The sequence below is a fragment of the Hetaerina americana genome, unplaced genomic scaffold (assembly GCF_022747635.1).
Source record: "Hetaerina americana unplaced genomic scaffold, ioHetAmer1.1.p SCAF_15, whole genome shotgun sequence".
NCBI lineage: Eukaryota > Metazoa > Arthropoda > Insecta > Odonata > Calopterygidae > Hetaerina > Hetaerina americana.
Window position 1 is genome coordinate 3,004,704 of NW_027286625.1, and position 20,303 is coordinate 3,025,006.

At 33.7% G+C, this 20,303-nt stretch overlaps 1 protein-coding gene across 1 annotated transcript in view; it reads left to right on the forward strand.

Moving 5' to 3' along the window:
* Positions 1-20,303, forward strand: part of LOC139686746 (ankyrin-3-like) — a 445,728-nt gene that overhangs the window by 392,452 nt on the left and 32,973 nt on the right. Inside the window, 10 exon segments of the mRNA XM_071583777.1 lie at positions 8,134-8,266; positions 9,247-9,410; positions 9,650-9,805; positions 10,177-10,305; positions 10,917-10,965; positions 10,968-11,113; positions 12,402-12,698; positions 13,011-13,208; positions 15,577-15,723; positions 17,337-17,486. Of these exon segments, the coding sequence (XP_071439878.1) occupies positions 8,134-8,266; positions 9,247-9,410; positions 9,650-9,805; positions 10,177-10,305; positions 10,917-10,965; positions 10,968-11,113; positions 12,402-12,698; positions 13,011-13,208; positions 15,577-15,723; positions 17,337-17,486 (1,569 nt within the window).

Here is a 20,303-nt window from a genome sequence, read left to right on the forward strand (position 1 = left end):
TAGTGCGACTAGGGCTATTCCCTACAGAAGGAAAGAAAAAGTGCTGTAACTTTCGTGCTAGATTTATTTCCTTATCTATTTGGAGTTTGGAGGATCTAAGATATTAAAAATTATTATTAACACTGTTTTTGAGCAGTCAGTTGATTTTTAATGCAGTCATTTCCTACCAATATGCTTGTTATCTTTGTCTGGTTGATAAATGATCGTCTATAGGTGGGGAGCAAAGATGCGCTTCTAAGTATAGGTCTGCAGTCACATTTTAATTTCATAGTCCACTGTTCTCCTTGCTTCAACGTACACTTGAGGCATTTAGGTTCGCTACTGTAACATATCGGCAAGATAGAGAGAAAAATTCGTTCGTATAGTGATTATAACTCTTCCTTCTGCTAATACTGTCTCAATTGTATTGTAAATCCACATTTACATTATTCTGCATTTACGGAAATGAAGACAAATATTTGCAGTCACTCAGTGGAATGGTTAAATTTCAAGAGTTTAAATTGCATGGCGAGTGGGTAATATTTCACGATATATTGGTACTTCAAACCCATTACGGTAGGCCTGTTTTGTCGCTTTTATATGGTAGCTAATAACCACCTCTTATGCTTAATGTTGTATAATTAGGCATTTTGGTTTACTTAGATCATTTGTTTACTAAGTGTTGCTCCGAAAACATGATTACTGTATACTGATTGAAGCGGAGTAAAAGAAAGTGAAGAATGAATAAAAGGAACGGTAACTATGGCCGTATGAATATTATGGGAAGAATCAACCCCAGCCGTACTCTTAAAAGTGAAGGCTGCGAATAACTATTTCGGACAGCCTTTTTTAGGTGATCTCTACCCTCGCCTATTAAACCAACCTCCGGGCTGTTTATTGTGGTTTTTTTATGTTGAAACGGGCTCGGTGCATCATTTTACGCCTTCTGTATAACCTTAATTACCAATTATTTCGTAGCCATTATACGATATTTGGTATGCACATACAGTTTACTGTTTTTCCTCGTTCTAAATGGTAATAATTTTCCTTTCGTTCAAGCGTATTAACTACTAAATGCTGTGCTTTAGATTAGACATCACATAATTTTCCTGCGAATAATTCCGAAAATGTATCATAATGATATTTACGTGAATTGCTAATATTAACCGTATTTTCTTTGCACGGAACTAATATTTCAATAATTATATTTCTGGCTGGATTTTTAGAAAAGAAAGCGCGAATGCACTTATCTGAACAAACGTTTGGACCAGATAACATTATATGATTCGGTAATTTAGAGTTTTAAAATTCCGGTTTTGGCGGCAGATACCCATTGCCAAGCCATAATTCAAAATTTCAATTGTGTAACCAAGTCACAGCGAAAACAAAAACATTTGGCTGAATATTTTGTGAAATTTCTAAAAAGGGCTATATGCATAGTAAATTTACATATATATACATGGGTGGTCTGAAAATTTTCTGACCTAACCAAGGTACAAGACATTTTTTCTGAAATTTCCTTATGCATATACATGTGAATGATCTCAAACCAGGACTCACCCAAAGAATGAATGTTACTTAATTAATCAGGTCCCCGCACACTGTACTGTATAAAGTTACAACTGAAATCTTAGCCCTCAATAACTATCGCTATGTATCGTATAAAGTGGTGAGGAGTTTCATAAACCCTTGTTTGGTCATAAAAAATTTAATATTTTTCATACCTATTGTATGTATGCGCGTTTTTGCGATAAAACTGGTATTGTAAGTCGTAAACTAATCTAATTACTACACGTCTTTTTGTGAAGCGAGTAAACATTACTAAATAGCACGGCATTGTATTTCATCAAAGAAAAAGTTTTCTCAGTGAATTACTAATCCTATCAGTCTGTATCGCTTGGCGTCATCAAAGATACGTGATGTCATGTAGTTTCATGGGCCAAAATTAAACATAAATGTACCGTGGAAAAACCGAAAATTTCATTGCGTTTATAAAAATTTCCTATGAGTCGAAGACTTATATTACAATGTTCATTTATCTGTAGGTGCTAGCCAACTTGCACAGAAGTTACATATCAGTTCGTGATGACACTAAAATTCAACATCCTAATCATTAGGTCTCTTTATGAACTCCTGACAAGGATTGGTATTGCTATTTTTGCAAGGCGATTTAATTTTCAGATTTTTATTTGTTGAAATACTTTCTACAGTACATGATTTGAATGTACACTTAGTAAGTTGGTAATTGTCAAGCCTTTTATATCAATAATATCCACTATCAACCCGTAGCTTATTTCCAGCGGTTCCACTTTAGTGACTACTTATTTATTTGTTTAATTTTGAATTTCACTACTACATGTGCAATTGTCCGCAAATCTAAAGACCATCTCCGATTGATGTGCTTTCATTAACAACTGCCTACTTTTCTTAGGTGAAATGAACATTGTGATCTCTTTGTCAAATGTTTTAGATACATTACAAAGAATAATGAATATTTATCGATACCATACTTTATGAACTATGTTCGTTACGTAGACAATATTATTTTGGCGGCCAACAAATTTATTAAATCATTTATATAAAATAATTAATGGTAATAATAATAATCGCGAGTTTATTTTGTATTTCATATAAGTCAATTACTTGTACCGGTAGCTAGTTGTAGGTACTTGTTTTGGTAGAATTACTAATACGGGTAGCATATTTTGCGTCAATGGCCGCTCGACCTAGAGAATATACTCGAGCATGTAAAACATTCTCTGTCAATTGCCGCAAGACGTGTCATGGGCGTGTTAACACACCAGTCTTTAGAGTTGTAATTTGTTTAAATAATGAACTTTAATTATGAAGTTTTTGACAAACGACTTGGTGTCAGGCATCTTGGTGCTTCACCTTGGTATTGTGAGCGGGAATTTCGCGAAGAAATGTGGTGCTTAAATATTTCAATGCGAGAGTTTATTTCTCTCATATCATCCGGGTGGACTAATCTGCCGATATGGTGTGGGGTCTGAGAAATTCCTTGGATGTCTTGATGCCTTAAGTATACTCAGGTGCCTTTCTTTCCTGTCAGTAAGGCATTAGTCAGTCTTAATGCTGCCTCTTAGACTTCGTTACTGGAGGGCTTACATCCTATCCTTCTTCCTCTAATTACACCTCTACTCCTACCTCTTCAATATACTTCAATTCTGCTACTGCTACTTTCTTCTTAGAAGAATTGTAATGAAACTTCTTTTAATGTTAATTTCTTCTCCTCGTATCTAATTCTTTAATCAACACTTATCAGATACTCCCAGGGAATTGTAAATTGTATCTAACAGTAAATAAATGCTACCACCATAATGTTCAAAGTTCTATGGATAACTCATATTTTGGAAATCTACACTGCATCGCACCAAAACTTTCCTCTATACAAATACACATAAAAGTTAGATCATCAAACCTCACTTAACGTACTTTCATTAATATACCAATTGGGGAAACCCTATCCCTATAACTTCGTTCCCCGCAGACCTGTGCTAAATGAACTTTCATCTGCCCATAATTTCCCTGCATTGCTAGTTCTGATATAGAAATAAATGCATACCGATATGGGAAAATTGAGGAAGTTCAGAATTGGCTTTTTGCAGCTATTGAAGGATTCACGTGTTATTTCGTGGCACGCCATATGAAAACTTGGGCAACCAATTCTGCTGATCAGTGTTGCATCGTAGTTTTGAGCTACGGACTATGAATTACGAACAAAAGTATAGACGGGCCGGCCTACTAAATAATAAATGATACCTCCTCTAAGTAACAATTACCCACGTGTACGCTAAATCTTACAGTATTTCATGTGAAGAATTGAAATTATCTGGCGGGATTAAATTACCGAAGTGCCTCTTGAAAAAAATCGACGCTCCACTTCAGCATCGTTTCAATCGTCCACTGAAAATAACAACTTTTCCGAGTAATTTTCATAATCGGCTTGTCATAATTTGTTTTGTCGATAATTTTGGAATCGACGAATTTCTTCAGTGTCGTGCCTATAACGTGAAGTACAGAAAAGAAGGTGCACAATTACCGCACAGCTAAATTTAAACGCCACTTACTTAAGTCTGTTCGCCTCTGGTACAGACTTCTAATAGTTTTACCGTTTCTTGCTTATTTCAAATGATCAGAAACGATATTTGAAAAAGAGCGGGGCGGCAACTTCCTTATTGGATCATAATTCTAAAGATAATTTCCCTTTGAATTGCCGAAAAGGGAAATAGAAGGCACCAACAGGAAAATAACGAAATATCTATTCTGTGAAATAGACTTAAAATTGAACTTACGAAAGTGAGGGAGACGTTGATTAGCTGACCGCTACCACTAGTCGCTAGCGCTAGCTAACCGCTACCATTAGCTGCTACTACTAGTAGCTAGTCGCTACCTATTTGCCGGAAAATAATTGCCTGCTCAGTTCGAGGATCGCACCCACATCTCTCTCTGTAGTCAGTCATGTGGTTACTGTGAAATCGAATTATAAAACTTCAATTCGTATTACTCGAGGATTTTCTAGCAAATAATAGTAATATATTCCAAATAAGGTAGAAGATCGATTTAAATCCCCTCTCCAGAACTTCCATCGACCAGGGACTTACCCTAGCCTCAAAAGAGATCATTTTCTGTTAGGGATAAATCACGCGGATTATGTCATCCTTGATAACGAGGGGATGATCTTAAGTCCTCAGCGAGCACCGTCTGGCCTAAGGAGGTAGATGGTCTTAGTACAGGTCTATCTTTGATTTCCCAATTCTTCGGCTTACCTTAACTTAGACGCGAGAGTTGCTTTTATCGTTGTTGGACCAAATATGCAGACATTGAGTTGATTTTCTTTAACCTATGAAAATATAAAATCAAAATATTTTGGAAAATCGTGAGTGAATAAAAATTTTTTACCACTACGTTTTGATTAGATACCAAGGGACATGTGATAAGGTATTCATGGGACCATGAAGTCTGCATATTACTGACTTTATTGACAATATGTAAGCAGTTATTCTTCCATGTCATTATTTATCCCTGATCCCACTACATATCGAATCTCCAACAACTTTGTTTCACAATGATTTGCGAGTTTTACAAATGGCTGCAGCCCACACCTCAAAAGCTCAAAGAAATGGATAAGCATGTATCATGCCAGAAAAAACTTATACCTTCTCTCGCTCTAAATTCATTTCAAAATTTGGCATTGCTGACTGATTAACGGTTTTTAGCAACTCGTGTTCATTCCATTTCGTTCCCTCTAAAGAATAATGCGCTCTCCACAATAAAAAATACAAGTGCATAGTAATATTTGTATCATAATCAATTCTGAAAAATTTTCAGGAAGGTATACATAAAAGTTTAGCAGCATTGATAATTCAGTAAAAGTAGATATTATATTGATTTAGAAACATATTTTAGGTTAGAAAAGAAATAAATACATAATAAGAATTCGCAGCAAAATAAGTTAACCGTGTATTTTACAATTAGAAGTACAGTAATGAAAGAATTCAGTGACCATCGTCATTGAGTATATAGCTCATACAATTTTCCATCGTAATACAAGAATTGCTTTGAAGTGCCGCGTTATTCCTTGGGAAATACGAATAAGTGATTGATTTCTTAAACTAATTAATCTGGATCTTCATTCACATCTTATGAACTGTTGTAAAATTTGATTTTAACTCTCGGTAGGAATGTGGTCTGATTCGGAGCTTTTTCTTTCGTTTGTTGCTTTTTCTACCACAGTCTCGTATAGTTCCGCTTCTGGTTCGATTTTGTCCCTTTTCATTTCTATGTCTTCATAAAAAATCTTCCAATATCTGATCATATTCATATTTATCCGTTTTTTTTCTTTTCCTGGTTTGAGTTATATTTCAGGCCGCCTTTAAACGGTTTAATCGTAGTTTTTTCGTCACAATCCAATATTTCTTGACATCAGTTCGATTACTATCGCTCGGATACAATATGGGTTTGCATACAGTTGTAATTAAAATAAGCATAAAATTGTGATTTAGGAAGTTGACAGTCTTTTTAAATACAACATGTTTGAAGACGAGAACGAGATCGTAGTCATCCGAAAGCAGAAATGAATCTCATTCTCTACCATTAACCGAAGGTTAGTTTTAGCTATGAATAAGGGATATGCATAAGTAGTTTTTGTTTTATTTGCTTGTATTCTTTGTAGGTTGGCTATTGTACGATGACAAGTTAAAAGTATTAGTCCATTTTAGATTACCTTATCCACGAAAAGCACAACTACAAGTATAGTCACCATTTTAAACGTATTGTATTGATGCTTTCTGCCATAAGTTTGAGAGTGGTTCTGGATGGTTATAGATGAATCTGAGAGAAATTGAATCAAGCTTTATATTTTTTTGAAGCCTTTAACCATATTTTTTTCGCATTTACAGAAAATGGAACTGGATTCGTGGAAGAGATCTCTCCATAATTGTAACTTTTTCAAACTATGGGGATGTTCTGTTTGCTAATGTGTGTTCTTCCTCGCAAAGGAATTATAAACAATGTTCACAAATCATATTTGTTGTCTCCGGCGTACATTTTTGAAATTTGCGTAAAATATTGAAATGAAATTAATATGAATTACGAAAGTCAATACTTTCGTATCATTTCAATATGTTCACAAATCATCTTCATGTTCATTACTTAGATCTTAGTGCTTCTGAAATGAATGCAATTAATATTCATACGCACAACCTTGAGGAACGATACCCCCCGACTTTCGCAATTTGAATTGCCCAAATTCTAAGGACATGCTCGGGCTACGAATCGATTTACAAATGTATTGCAAATATGTGAATTACGGCCATAATTATTAAATGGTTTAATATTTCTGTAGAATCGGTCACTGAACAGCTGCGTTATTTTCTCACCCTTTCCATGCTACTTGAGTTTATAAGAGCATGGCTACAATTAAGGTGCAGATTTACAAGAAAGTCGGGGAGTATATTTTCTTCAACATTTTTAGCTTGTCACTCGTGTCATTCACATTTGTAATGATGTGCACGAGGGCAGCTTTATCGTCCTATAAAGATGGACCAATAAATGTATTTCATTTACTTCAAATTTACGAGATCTAAAATTGGTGAGACACCAACTTTTTTTATAGCTCGTAATCGCACTGATGAACTACATTAATATTTTCCGGACATTTCATTGATTCCATTCAGACTGTTTTCGTACTTTTATGCTAGTCAATAATTATATTCTAGTGGTATGTTTTATTTCTGGCTTTAGATATTATAAATTGTGTATCTTTAATGCTGAAAAACTATCAAATAGTCATTCCTTTAGTAAATAACATCGAGGACCATGATTGATGGTTTTTTCTTCGTGCACAAGTTGGAACGCCGTAATATACCGTTATTATGGCTTGTTTTGTACGAATAAAAGATGAAAAACTTTTACGAAGCTCGTTTTGTCAAAAAAGATTTAAGACTTTGATCCCAAAAGTTAAAAGTGCCCCTGAAGTTCCGTGCGCTCAGGATTTTGCTTGCATGCCCTGAACATGCTGCAATTTGTAATTAATTTAAAATTAAACTTTTCAAGAACCTATCTTATCCTGGTATGATACGCGTTCTAATATTCGTTTTATTTGATCCAAATCGAGTAACAGTAAATATTACTGTTGGGTGGATTCCGAAAAATGTTTCATAAAACTATATACCTGATACTGCTTCCAATTCATATTTTTTCATTTCGTGGGAGGAAATGTAATCATGCAAATGTTTATCCTTGTTTAGACAGAAGTAAAAGGCTATTTCTTTTACAAATATTCTAAAGGATCTGAGTATTCATTAAATGAAAGTGAGATAAACTAAGCTTCAATTACTTTGTATGCCATTTTCTTGTGATAAATTCTGATGAAACTATTTTTAACTCGATTTATATTTGTTAGAGATTTGTGTATAAGATTACGCTTCCGTTTTTTTTAGTTTTTCTATCCAATATTTCGTAGATAGATTTCTTTATTTTCTTGTGCTCAGTATCCGCCGTATTTTGCAAACGAAATTAGAATCGTACGTTATTTGCTTACTGTACAAGACGTTTATAATGTTTAAAGGAATACGGCAGTGTCTCACCTTGTGTAAAATAATTGTTCTAAATTCGGATGTTCTTCCTTTTCAGAACGGCTTAAACGCGCTCCATCTCGCATCCAAGGATGGCCACGTAAATGTGGTCACCGAACTACTGAAGAGGGGAGCAACTGTTGATGCTGCCACAAAGAAAGGAAACACTGCTCTACACATTGCATCCCTAGGTAAGATCGCATTCCTCTCTCAATTCTCTGTTATTCGTGCTGATTTTTGGCCCTTCCTCACTTGGAATTAGAAATAATGTTATCGAATCACCTATCATGTTCATGACTTATTTTTGAGATTATTGAAATCCAAACCTTTATCTACGCCCATTCGCAGAAAAATGCATGATGGCTCCTTACTTTTTATTTCCTGCTAGAAGGGAAACTGTTGGAATAGATTTGGCCAGGCTATCTCAATGACGTGAATTCATTGGAAATTTCCATTGCGATCAGTTTATGACTGTCTTACTCATTTTTCGGTTCTCATATTCTGCTGTCTCACTTTACCTGAAGAGATGGCACGCGGCCAGTCTCATTCTGCGCATCAAAACCCAGCAGGCAAGATTAATAATTGATTGATCAAATTTGATTTCGAATTTTATGCTACTTAAATCGAATAAAAATTCTGTTTAAAAAATTAAACCAGTGGCAATTGAATACCATATTCATGGTTTGTAACGAAAAATGTTATCATCTCCGTGAATTAACAGATTTATACTTTTCGTGTCTATTTACATGGAAAATAACTTAATAATTAATCGATTCTGGAATTTTGCTGATCTACACCATGAAGGAATGAATCTACAGATTCTGAAAATGGGGGAAAGTAATTTTACTCATTACAGAATATGTGGATTAACAGGGTTTAGAAAAATTTTGGAACAGTCCTTAGGTAGCACTTTTATTTGGCCCTGGGATTATTAAGGGGGATGGTGATTGATGTCAGTGTATTCTAAAATCAGCCCTAATTCATAATCCCATTATTCACTTAATAAAATTATAAGACATTATAAAACATCATTCGTAATTTCTGTCACTCTAGGGGTACAGTCATGTTTTTTCCATCATTTAAAAGCATACTCTTTCCTTAACTCATTGACTTAACCATAGAATATTTATGTACATATCATATAAAAATATGCTTTCATGTTCTTTTTTAGCTGGACAAGAAGAGGTTGTAAAAATATTAGTTCAAAATGGAGCATCTGTAAATGTACAGTCCCAAAATGGTTTTACGCCATTATACATGGCAGCACAAGAAAATCATGACAATGTAGTCCGATTTCTACTGGCAAACGGAGCCAATCAAAGCCTGGCAACAGAGGTGAGAAATTTTGATGACATCATTATTTGATGAACATTAAATATGAGCTCTGTCATTTGTTTTTAACAATTGCACTCCAAATCCTTTTTTTTTATTCTATAATAAAACTCTTTCTCACAGTCTTACTTTAAATATTTCAAAACCATAAATCAAGGTTGAATCTCTTTAAAATTATACCATATTTTTATACAATGATCATATTGATAAATGCTCTAATTGGTTCATTCTTTCTTTCAAAGGATGGTTTCACACCTCTGGCTGTAGCCATGCAGCAAGGGCATGATAAAGTAGTAACAGTTTTACTAGAGAATGATACACGTGGAAAGGTACGCCTACCAGCTCTACACATTGCTGCCAAGAAAGATGACTGCAAAGCAGCAGCTCTTCTTCTTCAGGTTTGTACAGTTCTTCAAATCATAATTGCGATCATCAAGCTATCTCCACAGATTTAATGTTAATGTACCATCAGAAGCTGAGGGAAAATGGATCTTTCATCCCACCCCCCTTGTTCAGTAGTCGTGAATTTTGCAGAGTAGAAAATGAACAAATTATTATACCAAGCTAGTTCTTCATGTGCAAAATAAGTATATAATTAGTTGCCCATTCAAATAGCAAAATTTTGTGGTGTTTCCATAGAAATATTAAATTGCTAGATTTAATTCTTTTTTAGTAACTTTTTCCCTAGAGCGTCATGCGATTTTTCTCATTTAATTTGATTACATTAATAAACTGTGATTTTTTTCATGTATCTTTTTGTGAATTGCAGAATGATCACAATCCAGATGTTACATCCAAAAGTGGATTCACTCCTCTTCACATTGCTGCTCACTATGGCAATGAAAACATTGCCAACTTGTTGTTACAACGTGGTGCTGATGTTAACTACTCAGCAAAGGTAATAAACTACCCAGAGTTGAATTAACTAGTGTTTAGTTTGTCTTTCTGACAGACCTAAAAAAACGCATTCAGTAATGGAATTTTTCAAATTGACATACCAACTCCATCCAATGTAATCGTAAAGGAAGTTGGTCTAGAACAATAAGTGAAGTCATTTTACAAGGTAGACACTTATTTTGGGGTTGGTGCACCCTACACCTTGATTGGAGAGATTTGCCTTTCATTTCAATTGTACTTCCAACAAATGTGTACATTCTTGAGTACATACGTATTTTTTTATTCTCTTTTTCAACTATTGTTTATATGAGTAATTGAGTACATCTATTCTCAATATAATTATTCCTGTTTTCGGTTTTCTCTTATGACTCCTCTACACCAAATAGATTGAGTTTTTTTACTTTGCAATGCCTAATGATGCATCAGCAAAGGAAAAAAACGTGTCGAGTGATCCTCTTACTGAACAGAATAAATATAAATAAAGATTTACATGCCAAAAGTAATGAGATGTCATATGATCTTATAATTTAATGTATATATGTTATACCTCATATGAAACTTACTTCTGTCATGTGTTTATTGTATCTTAATGCACTGATAAATTCTTTGCAGCATAACATCACTCCTTTACATGTCGCTGCCAAATGGGGTAAAACAAATATGTTTCACTCCTCATTGAAAAAGGTGCAAATATTGAGGCAAAAACAAGGGATGGATTGACTCCCCTACACTGTGCTGCTCGGTCTGGTCATGAGCAGGTTGTGGACATGCTCCTTGAGAGAGGGGCGCCCATCAGCTCAAAAACTAAGGTATGTTTTAAATGTCAACATATCTATTTAAAAGTACACTAATTTAGGATAGTGATTTTTTAAGGGTAAAAAATGTCAACTTATGACATTTAATTTTGAGACTATTTAGATGAAAAAAGAAGTATAGGTCTTGCTGTCAGTTAATACAATACCTTTTAAGTTTTGCATCATGTTTCCATAATATAGTATAAAATATGGGCATGGCTATCCAAATTTCCAGTGCTTATGGTAGAAACTAGTTAGAGCAAAAAAAAATTTATCAACTGAAATATTTCTCATTAATAATATGTCATGCTACATGGATTCCGTACTGACATTTTTCTGTGACTTTGAGTTACTTAGGTGTGAATATACATACATTATCTCATATCATGACAAATATGTAATACTGATTTATAATATAAAAACTACAGTAATTTATTAAACCAAGAACATCATCTTATTTATTCACTATGTAATTTCAACAAAAAATATGCTCTGTTAGGTGCATAATTAACATGATAAAGGTTGCTCTGCTATTCAATTTTCTGCTGTCATGACATGTAATGCACTATTTTGATTTCTTTTCAACCAGAATACACTTAATTTAAAAATTCTTAAGTCTTCCCTGATACGCATTACAAATAATGCTAGTTTCATCAGCATTAAAAATTGCCTCAGCTAAAATATCTTCTAGCAATTTAGGCAAGATGGAATTCATTCACTCTGATTCCATACCATGGGGAGCATGCTCTGACTTGGCAGAAATGCACATATTATTTAATCTCCCACTTTGGATTGCTCAACTATCCAGGATTTAAATTGATCTGTAATTGATTCCCAATTCTCAAATTAAAGTGTTTGCAGAGCCATAGGACCAGACATTTGAGCAAAGGTGAAATGTGGTTGGAATGAGATAACAAAGCCTGTCATTTTTAAATCAAATCAAATTTATTAATTTATCATCACTTTTTAATTTAAGGCATACACCCAAATTAAGAGCTAAATTTTCTAACCTGCTCGAAAGAGATGGATTTTTGTTCAGGGCTCACTCAAATTTATTACCTCTTACCATGTATCTGAACATTTATTGAAGGCACTGCTAAAAACATTCCTTACAGTATAGTGATAATGAAATTTTTATCTCCAGAAAAATACAATACTCTTTGTCTATAAACATAGCTTACCTCTTGAATTTAAAAAATATATAAATTACTAAATTATAAATGCTAAAACCTTGCCAAAAATTGAGAGCAGTTTGTGGCTACAAAAGCATGCATTTATTATTTAATCAATAATTATTTTTCAGAATGGATTGGCACCTTTACATATGGCATCCCAAGGAGATCATGTGGATGCTGCAAGAATTTTACTTTATCACCGAGCACCAGTGGATGAGGTCACCGTTGATTACTTGACAGCACTTCATGTTGCTGCCCACTGTGGTCATGTTCGAGTTGCAAAACTCCTTTTAGACAGAAAAGCAGATCCAAATGCAAGAGCCTTAAATGGTTTCACTCCATTGCACATAGCTTGCAAGAAAAACCGAATTAAAGTGGTCGAATTGTTGCTGAAACATGGTGCTTCCATTGAAGCAACGACTGAGGTGAGTCAAAATACCTACTTTACTTTTGTATGCATTGAGAATTATTTATTTCAGCACAACAAATGAGATATACTTAACCTTCTGGTCTCCAACCTTGTTTTTAATTTTCCCTGGAGAAATAAGACATTCTTCATGTGATTTAATTGAAATTTTGTGAACCGTGATGAAATTGAATTTAATTTTGATTATGCCGTATTCAATTTTAGAGCATATGTATTCAATAAGTCCCGGTCCTTCTGAATTGAAACCTGATGTAATTGTGGCATAAAACTGTAGTTATCTTGTTTAATTTCATCATATTTTTTTCGACAGTCTGGACTGACACCACTTCATGTCGCCAGTTTTATGGGTTGCATGAACATAGTGATATATCTCATTCAACATGAAGCAAATCCTGATGTTCCAACTGTCAGGGGTGAGACACCTCTCCATCTTGCGGCTCGAGCTAACCAAGCTGATATTATTAGAATACTACTACGAAATGGTGCTCAAGTTGATGCCAGAGCCCGGGTATGTTTGATTACTCTCAATTTTTGGAACTATAAAAGTATATTCGAAGCATTATGCTACTTAAATTCTCCTAATTAAAATAATACTTCATAATTGATACACTGTGTGGAATAAAAGTGTGACAAAGAAAAGCTAGTTTTCAGATAATTGAAAAAACCTTTTTGTGTAAAGAAATTAACTTCTATTATTCCAAAATGTTTATGAATGCTGTTTATTGCATTTAAGTATGTAGCTGAGTAAGGTGAAGGTGAGGTTTTCGAAGAAAAGTGATTCAGAAAATTGTATAGCTAAAAAATTTCATGATGTGTATTCCACTCATTGCCTCAGTATTAAGTAATCAGCTAATTTTTGGGATAGAAACGTTTTTGAATTGAATAATTAGTTGTTTTCCACATATTCTTATTCTGGTAATCTGGATGGGTAATACTGTATATTAATATGCTTTAAGAATAATATGGAGAATATGGAAGTCGATTTGGGAGGTAAACCAAGGAGATCAAAATTACTTATTTGTCACTGTGGAATGATGTGAAAGCTGTTCGGCTTATAATAGTTAAATGCTTATGCCAAAAATTTTAATATAATAGCAATCGCTCTGTATCATATTTTAAAATGTGAAATCACCATGCTTTCAACTTTTTAACGACCGAAGTGACAGATAAAATTCTTTTTTTGGAAAATCAATAGTTTTGGTTAAAGTATATTGTGCAATAATTTGTTCTATATATTCTGCATGTTGATTGACAAATTTTGAAGCCAATTGCAACCTGTATTAGTTTATTAAGATGGCACGAAAATTGTCTGCAAGAACTTCACCAAGGTATAAGTTACGCTGATTGCCTATGTCCAAGGGCCGTAGTTACAAATTGCCTACACCCAAGGATAATTCATTGTTCCAATGTCGCCCAAAATGACTGATGCCATATGTAACTGGGATTATGTAGTTACTTGACTCCAGAATGATACCCTTCATATTCATGTATAATTCCAATTGAATCATCTTATAAGGAAAACCAATGTAGGTTGAATCAGCAATAATCATTTTTATAGTTTGCCAAATACCTACCTGAATGTAGGATTTTATAATGTGTGCTTAGAGTTACAAGTTTATGGGTTTAAACACTATATGAATCCGTAGCTGTAAACATGTTTAAGGCAGGGGAAATGTCTTTTGTTTTCATAATTATCTTTCTTCCCTTTAATAAATATGTCAGCTGAATAATTTGTCATTGTGCTTATAATATTATTAGTTAGAGCTCCCACAAAACCCAGCTGAATATATTCACCTATACACGATATCTTCTTTGAGAAAGTAGGAAAAAATGTTGCGTGCCTCGAAAATGTTTCTCAATGTGCATGATATGCAGTTAAATATTTTATGTGTGCATATACTTTAAAAGTATGAAGAAATTTCATTAAAAATGGGTATGAGTTTTACTGGGTGCGGGCATTTAGAACATCCCTTTGTGCCACCCTCTTGAATACTGACTTCCACCAATGTTCAACATTAAAAGTAGTGGCAAGATTAAGATATCAGGTGCAGAACAGTAGTAGCTCTAGTGGTATAAGCACAGAAGCAAGGGAAGGCAGTTGCCTTCCTTCCCCGAAATATCCAAAGTTCAGCCCCACATTAATTTCTGGAAACAGCTGACTTTTGATATTAATAATACGGAGCTTTGGTGTTGCTTGGCTTAGTCATAGTGTTGAGGATGACTATAATTTCTTTAACCTTGCCAATGCACATAAAGTACATTGGTTTTAGGTGAATTAAGGAAATAGAAGCCAACACAGGAAATAGAAGCAACTTAAGTTGAAATTACTCACCAGCATAATATAAACGCATGCAGATAGTTTGTAGATAAAATTAGAATACTATATTTACCTGAAATGAAACATATTAGTTCATGGGATTTTTTGTATAGTTATAGTTTTTATGGGAGGCGACCGACATCTAAGGTCATTTACCACATTAGGGATGGATGGGATAGGAAGGGTGGAGAGGAACCTGGCATCGGCATTAGTCTACTCTTGTCAAAAGGCACAAAGGGGTCTGCAGTTTAACGTCCCATCATACTCACTCAAAGTGCTCTCCACAAAGCACCTCAAGTAGGGATCAGGATACCGCTGAAAAATATTAATTACCTCCAGGATTACCTCTTGGTGAGAAGTCTGTACATTCACCACTGCACCATTCCAATCCCCGATTTTGTTATTTTTTTATTTTAGCAAAGATCATCAAATAGTTTTACCAATGAAATCTTTAGAAGAATATTCAGAAGCTTTAAATTCATAATGGATGAGCATGATTTGAGTGATTTTGATATTGCCTCCAACTCATCAGTCCCACCTTTATATTCTACTTCCACAGGAGCAACAAACACCTCTTCACATAGCATCTAGGTTGGGAAATGTGGATATTGTTATGCTGTTACTTCAGCATGGTGCAGCCGTGGATGCTACCACCAAGGATATGTACACAGCCCTACATATAGCTGCTAAGGAAGGACAAGAAGAGGTAAAGTACTTAGTTGGGCGTAGGATCATGGACCACATTGATGTACTCTATCTGATGGAGAAGTTCAGGCATCATCGTCAAGAGTATTTCATTTAGCCCCTGCTGTGTAGTTAGAATTTAAAAGATCTTTCCTGTGCACTGCTTTTTCCTTGCTCTTATTATGGATGTAAACATGCTTATGGAATGTTTATGGGCATATTATATAGCATCACATTAGTTTCACCAAGTTGTTTATACCTCTGGAGAAATGTGTTCAACATACTTTTTTTCATGTCTCATCTCGTTTTAGCTTCATTGTGTATTTATTTAGCATGTTCATCGAGCTGTGCTTCATTTTTCCTTGGGCCTGTAATAAATAATTTTGGAAATTTTTTATACTTGAATTTTTTATGGCATCTGTAATATTTAAAGAGTATGCTTGGTTCTAGTCATTTCTTTTATATTCACCAATGTTCTCTTGTGGTCTTTGCATGTTCAGCTCATTCTCATCAGATTCAAAGGGTTTTACTGTTGTGGGTGTTGGTTTCTTCCATAGACTGTTTAGCTGATTTTGGTATGTTGTCATACTGTTTTTAGATAAAATAAATTTATCTTTTTGACCTCATCTTTGTTTTATTTGCATGCCTAAACACCAGCAATCTTCATTGGCTTATCACTTTGAAATGTATTGGGATTATTAAAACTTAAGACAGTGAAGGAAAATGGGCTGTAGCTATTCAATGCTTTCTTCTTTCTTTCTGCACATAGGTATCTTATTTCTGCTTTTATTATAAAATATAGAACCTGATTGAAAATCCTTCCATTTACACTCTTATATTTCAACTCCAAAGAATATTATTGATAGAAAAAATAAAATATGATAAATATAGTCTTTGAAAATCAGCTAAATATTGTTCAAGTGGTCAGTGAAGTCTGATATTACTACATGCATCTACAAATCTTGTCTACAAATACAAATAAAGCTCCCAAATTTTAGTAAATTTTGCATAAAATATTTTCACAATTAAAATATTGAGAAAGTTAAATAAAAAGTCCTAAACTATATGAGTTCAAAATTGTATTGAAGCATGACATTATTAAGTAATGCACTTAGGTTTAATCAATATCAATGTTGCATAGTTTAATTTTTCAAACCACATTTAAAACTTCTGGACACATTTTCCTAAGTGACATGTATTTTTTGTAGGATTTTTTCAATGCACAATTTATTGCAAGGCCTTTGAAATTACATATCAATGCAAACAGCTACTGTTGTATTTAGGCAAGACTTTTAGTTAATCACTTTCTTAATTCTTCATTCGAGCTACTATTTTCCCATATTCATCCTAGAATTAATATTTTTTTAAGGAGAAAAGAATCCATTGTAGCCCTCTCACTGTGGGCATTAACTCTGTTCTTCATTTAATTCATACAAGAAAAGAGTTATTTTTCACATGCATTATTCCACATTCACATTGTTTGACATCATATAACATTCACTTTGAATGTTTTGTGTAACATGTAACACTGTTTTAATCAGTCTTGTTTTTAATTCATTGCTGACATTAGTCTTTGTAGGTAAATATTTTGTGAAAGCTTTGCTTTGTAATTGTAATTGAGGGTGTTTCCAACAGGTTGCATCTGTGCTACTAGAACATGGTGCTTCACTGACAGCCACAACGAAGAAGGGTTTCACGCCACTTCATTTGGCAGCTAAGTATGGAAAAATGAAGGTTGCTCGACTGTTATTGCAACGTGATGCTCCAGTGGATGCACAAGGAAAGGTAAGGATGAAAATTGGGATTACTTTCAATTTACTAGGTAGCCTAGATCTGACTTACATAAGAAAACTTAAAATCTAACAGAAGGAGGATATTTTTCATCTAAACGATGGAGCATCAAACATTTTTCTTAATTGAAGAGGAAATTTTATAGGTTTTCTCTCTCACAAATGGATGAGTAAGTAGAAACAGTGCTACTTACAGCCTCTCTATTTATACCTCAGTTGATCATATTTATTGCTAAATGAGAAGAAAAATGATACTACAAGAAATCAAGGAAATATGGATTACATAATCACAATGAATTGGAATTATATAGAATAGTTATTTCTCAAATCTAAAACTAACATTAAGCATGTCCCTGATAGGAATGAAATTAATGAAGGATATATGTATGTTTTCTCTCCTTTGCTTATTTACGAGTATATAATGGCAATGTAGTGGCATAAATTATTTCAAAAACATTAAAATCAACTGTTGGTATAGTTTGCATTCAAGTAGATTCTTTTATGCCATCTTTTGTTCTTACATTTCATGGAACATTTTACATAGTTCCCTTTAAAGAGCATACAACTTAAAATATTTGAAACTAACAGTAACTAAAAACTGTTCCAAATAAAAGGCTAATATTGGTGGAATTTGATGCTTTAGATAGGTACTAAAAGTAGCTCAAGGCATAGTATATGGCTTGATGTATTGAACTTTTTATCTATTATCAATATTTTTTAATTATTCTAACCAACTTTTTCTTCTAAGTTCAATTCTGTATTTAACAAAGAAATCAGGTTACCAGATTGTACAATCTTATGATGGATCAGAAATTTGCTTGTCCCCATGTCAATCAATAATGTATAAAGATCCAGTTTTTGATAGAAAGAAGTTTCATTTGACTGCTTCCAAATTATAACCTTTGATTTCACAGCATTTTGAAATAAAATAAATTAATTTGCTAAGCCTGTATAATTTTACAAATGTTGACTTTAAATACCTGACGAGAGTTCAGTGAATGGGTTTACAAACAATTATTATTGGCATTTCATATTTCCATGGTGGAAGTTTAGATTTGTCCAAGTTAGATAAAAGGTTATATTTCAGGATTATTAATGATTTTCTCCATTATTAACTCATGAACTGAATCTTCTAATTGTACTGGAATGTATGCATTTCTTTTTCATATTACGCTTAGATACCTCGGCCATTATTTAGAAGTTTAAATCTAAAATGTTGGTCTCCTATATTGGACCTTACACTGAACCAAGTTACTTGTTAGATTGTAGTTAGGGCACAGTGTTGTGCTATCAAGTTTTCTTCCAGGGAAATAACTCATTGTCATTACATGGTAGATATTCATGCCCCATTGTGTATAACTGAACCCATTTTTCTGTAATTTGGTAGCCACTTAATGTAAAGTCAACTATTTTTCTGAAAATAACAGGGCATAAGATATATGTAATGTGGTACTACTGAGTTCATTTATTATGCACTATAAGGCATAACCAAAAATAAATTCTGCTACATTAAAATTCTAGCTTCCACCTTTTGCCATTTAGGGCTCATATAATGTTACTTCTCAATTGAGAATCTTATTTTACATCATTCAAGCAGAAAGAAATAATAATATGACATGCTCCTGTAATATTATAGTCAAATACCAAGAGTGTGTTTAGCCAAAGTATATTAGATTTTGTTTTCACGGTTATATACTCTAAGAGTCTACTCTAGGCATCACTTCTGCCTCACTTGAATAATATAGTTGCAATCAGCAACAATATCGAAAGGTAATATCTGGTGATTTTAAAAAATTGTACTTATTCGAATTGGTTGGTTCACAATTTAGGAATGTTTCAGTTTTTAGATTCTTGAATCTGTTGTAAAATCGATAGGCACACAGAGAGAAAAGGCCTTCCATTTGACATAATGGCTCCGTGGTCATCATGAATTAATTTATGGAATTCATCAATGGTCCTGAGATCAATTGTATTAGCAAAGTCATCATTCAAGTCCTATAAATGTGCCTGTAAGGATATTAAGGAATTTCATGGCTGATGAGGAGATGCGTTAGATGCATTAATGACAGTCAATACAATGGGCACCCAAATTTGGTACTTAATATTAAAGGACTGAGAGAATGATTTCACACAACCTGAGGTCCTGCTCATTTCCTGTTCAGATCCATATTTTGTTCTCTTTAATTGGGTCATCAGTTTATATTTGTCTTACATGTCAATCGTCATGGTTGTGAAATGGCAGCAGCCAAATTATACTGAAAAGAATGTAGAGTAAATTGGTAATAAAAAGAAAGAGAGAATGCTTGAGATACCTTACTTTTTTAAAAAAGAATAAAGCGAATGGATAAATTAATAAAAATGGACTAGAAAATTGTAATATAGAGAGAGAGAGCAGTTTCAGATAGAGTATGTATTTTTCTCTTCCACAGTTCATTAATTCAACAAAACAAATGTTTCCATTTTAGTGGAAAATCAAACTTCATGACCATCGATTCACTGTGATCAAAAGGACAACATTGGTTAAGCCCACTAACATGAGTGTCATTAAGATATTGTTTTCACCCCCTATTTTCCTTTATAGCACTTGCTAAAAAATGTGTACCTTCCTGTAATTAGAATATTAAGTACTTCTGACCCTACTTGTCAGTGCCTTCTAGCATTCACATCCACACTTCCATGTGGAAATTCATAGCTAATCTGGAACGGGTCAATATTTTTAGTTGCCTTAGCTAATTATTTCGAAATTATCAATTGGAATAGTATTGTTTAGCACATCATCCAAATGGATATTATCTAGGCATTGTAATTCCAT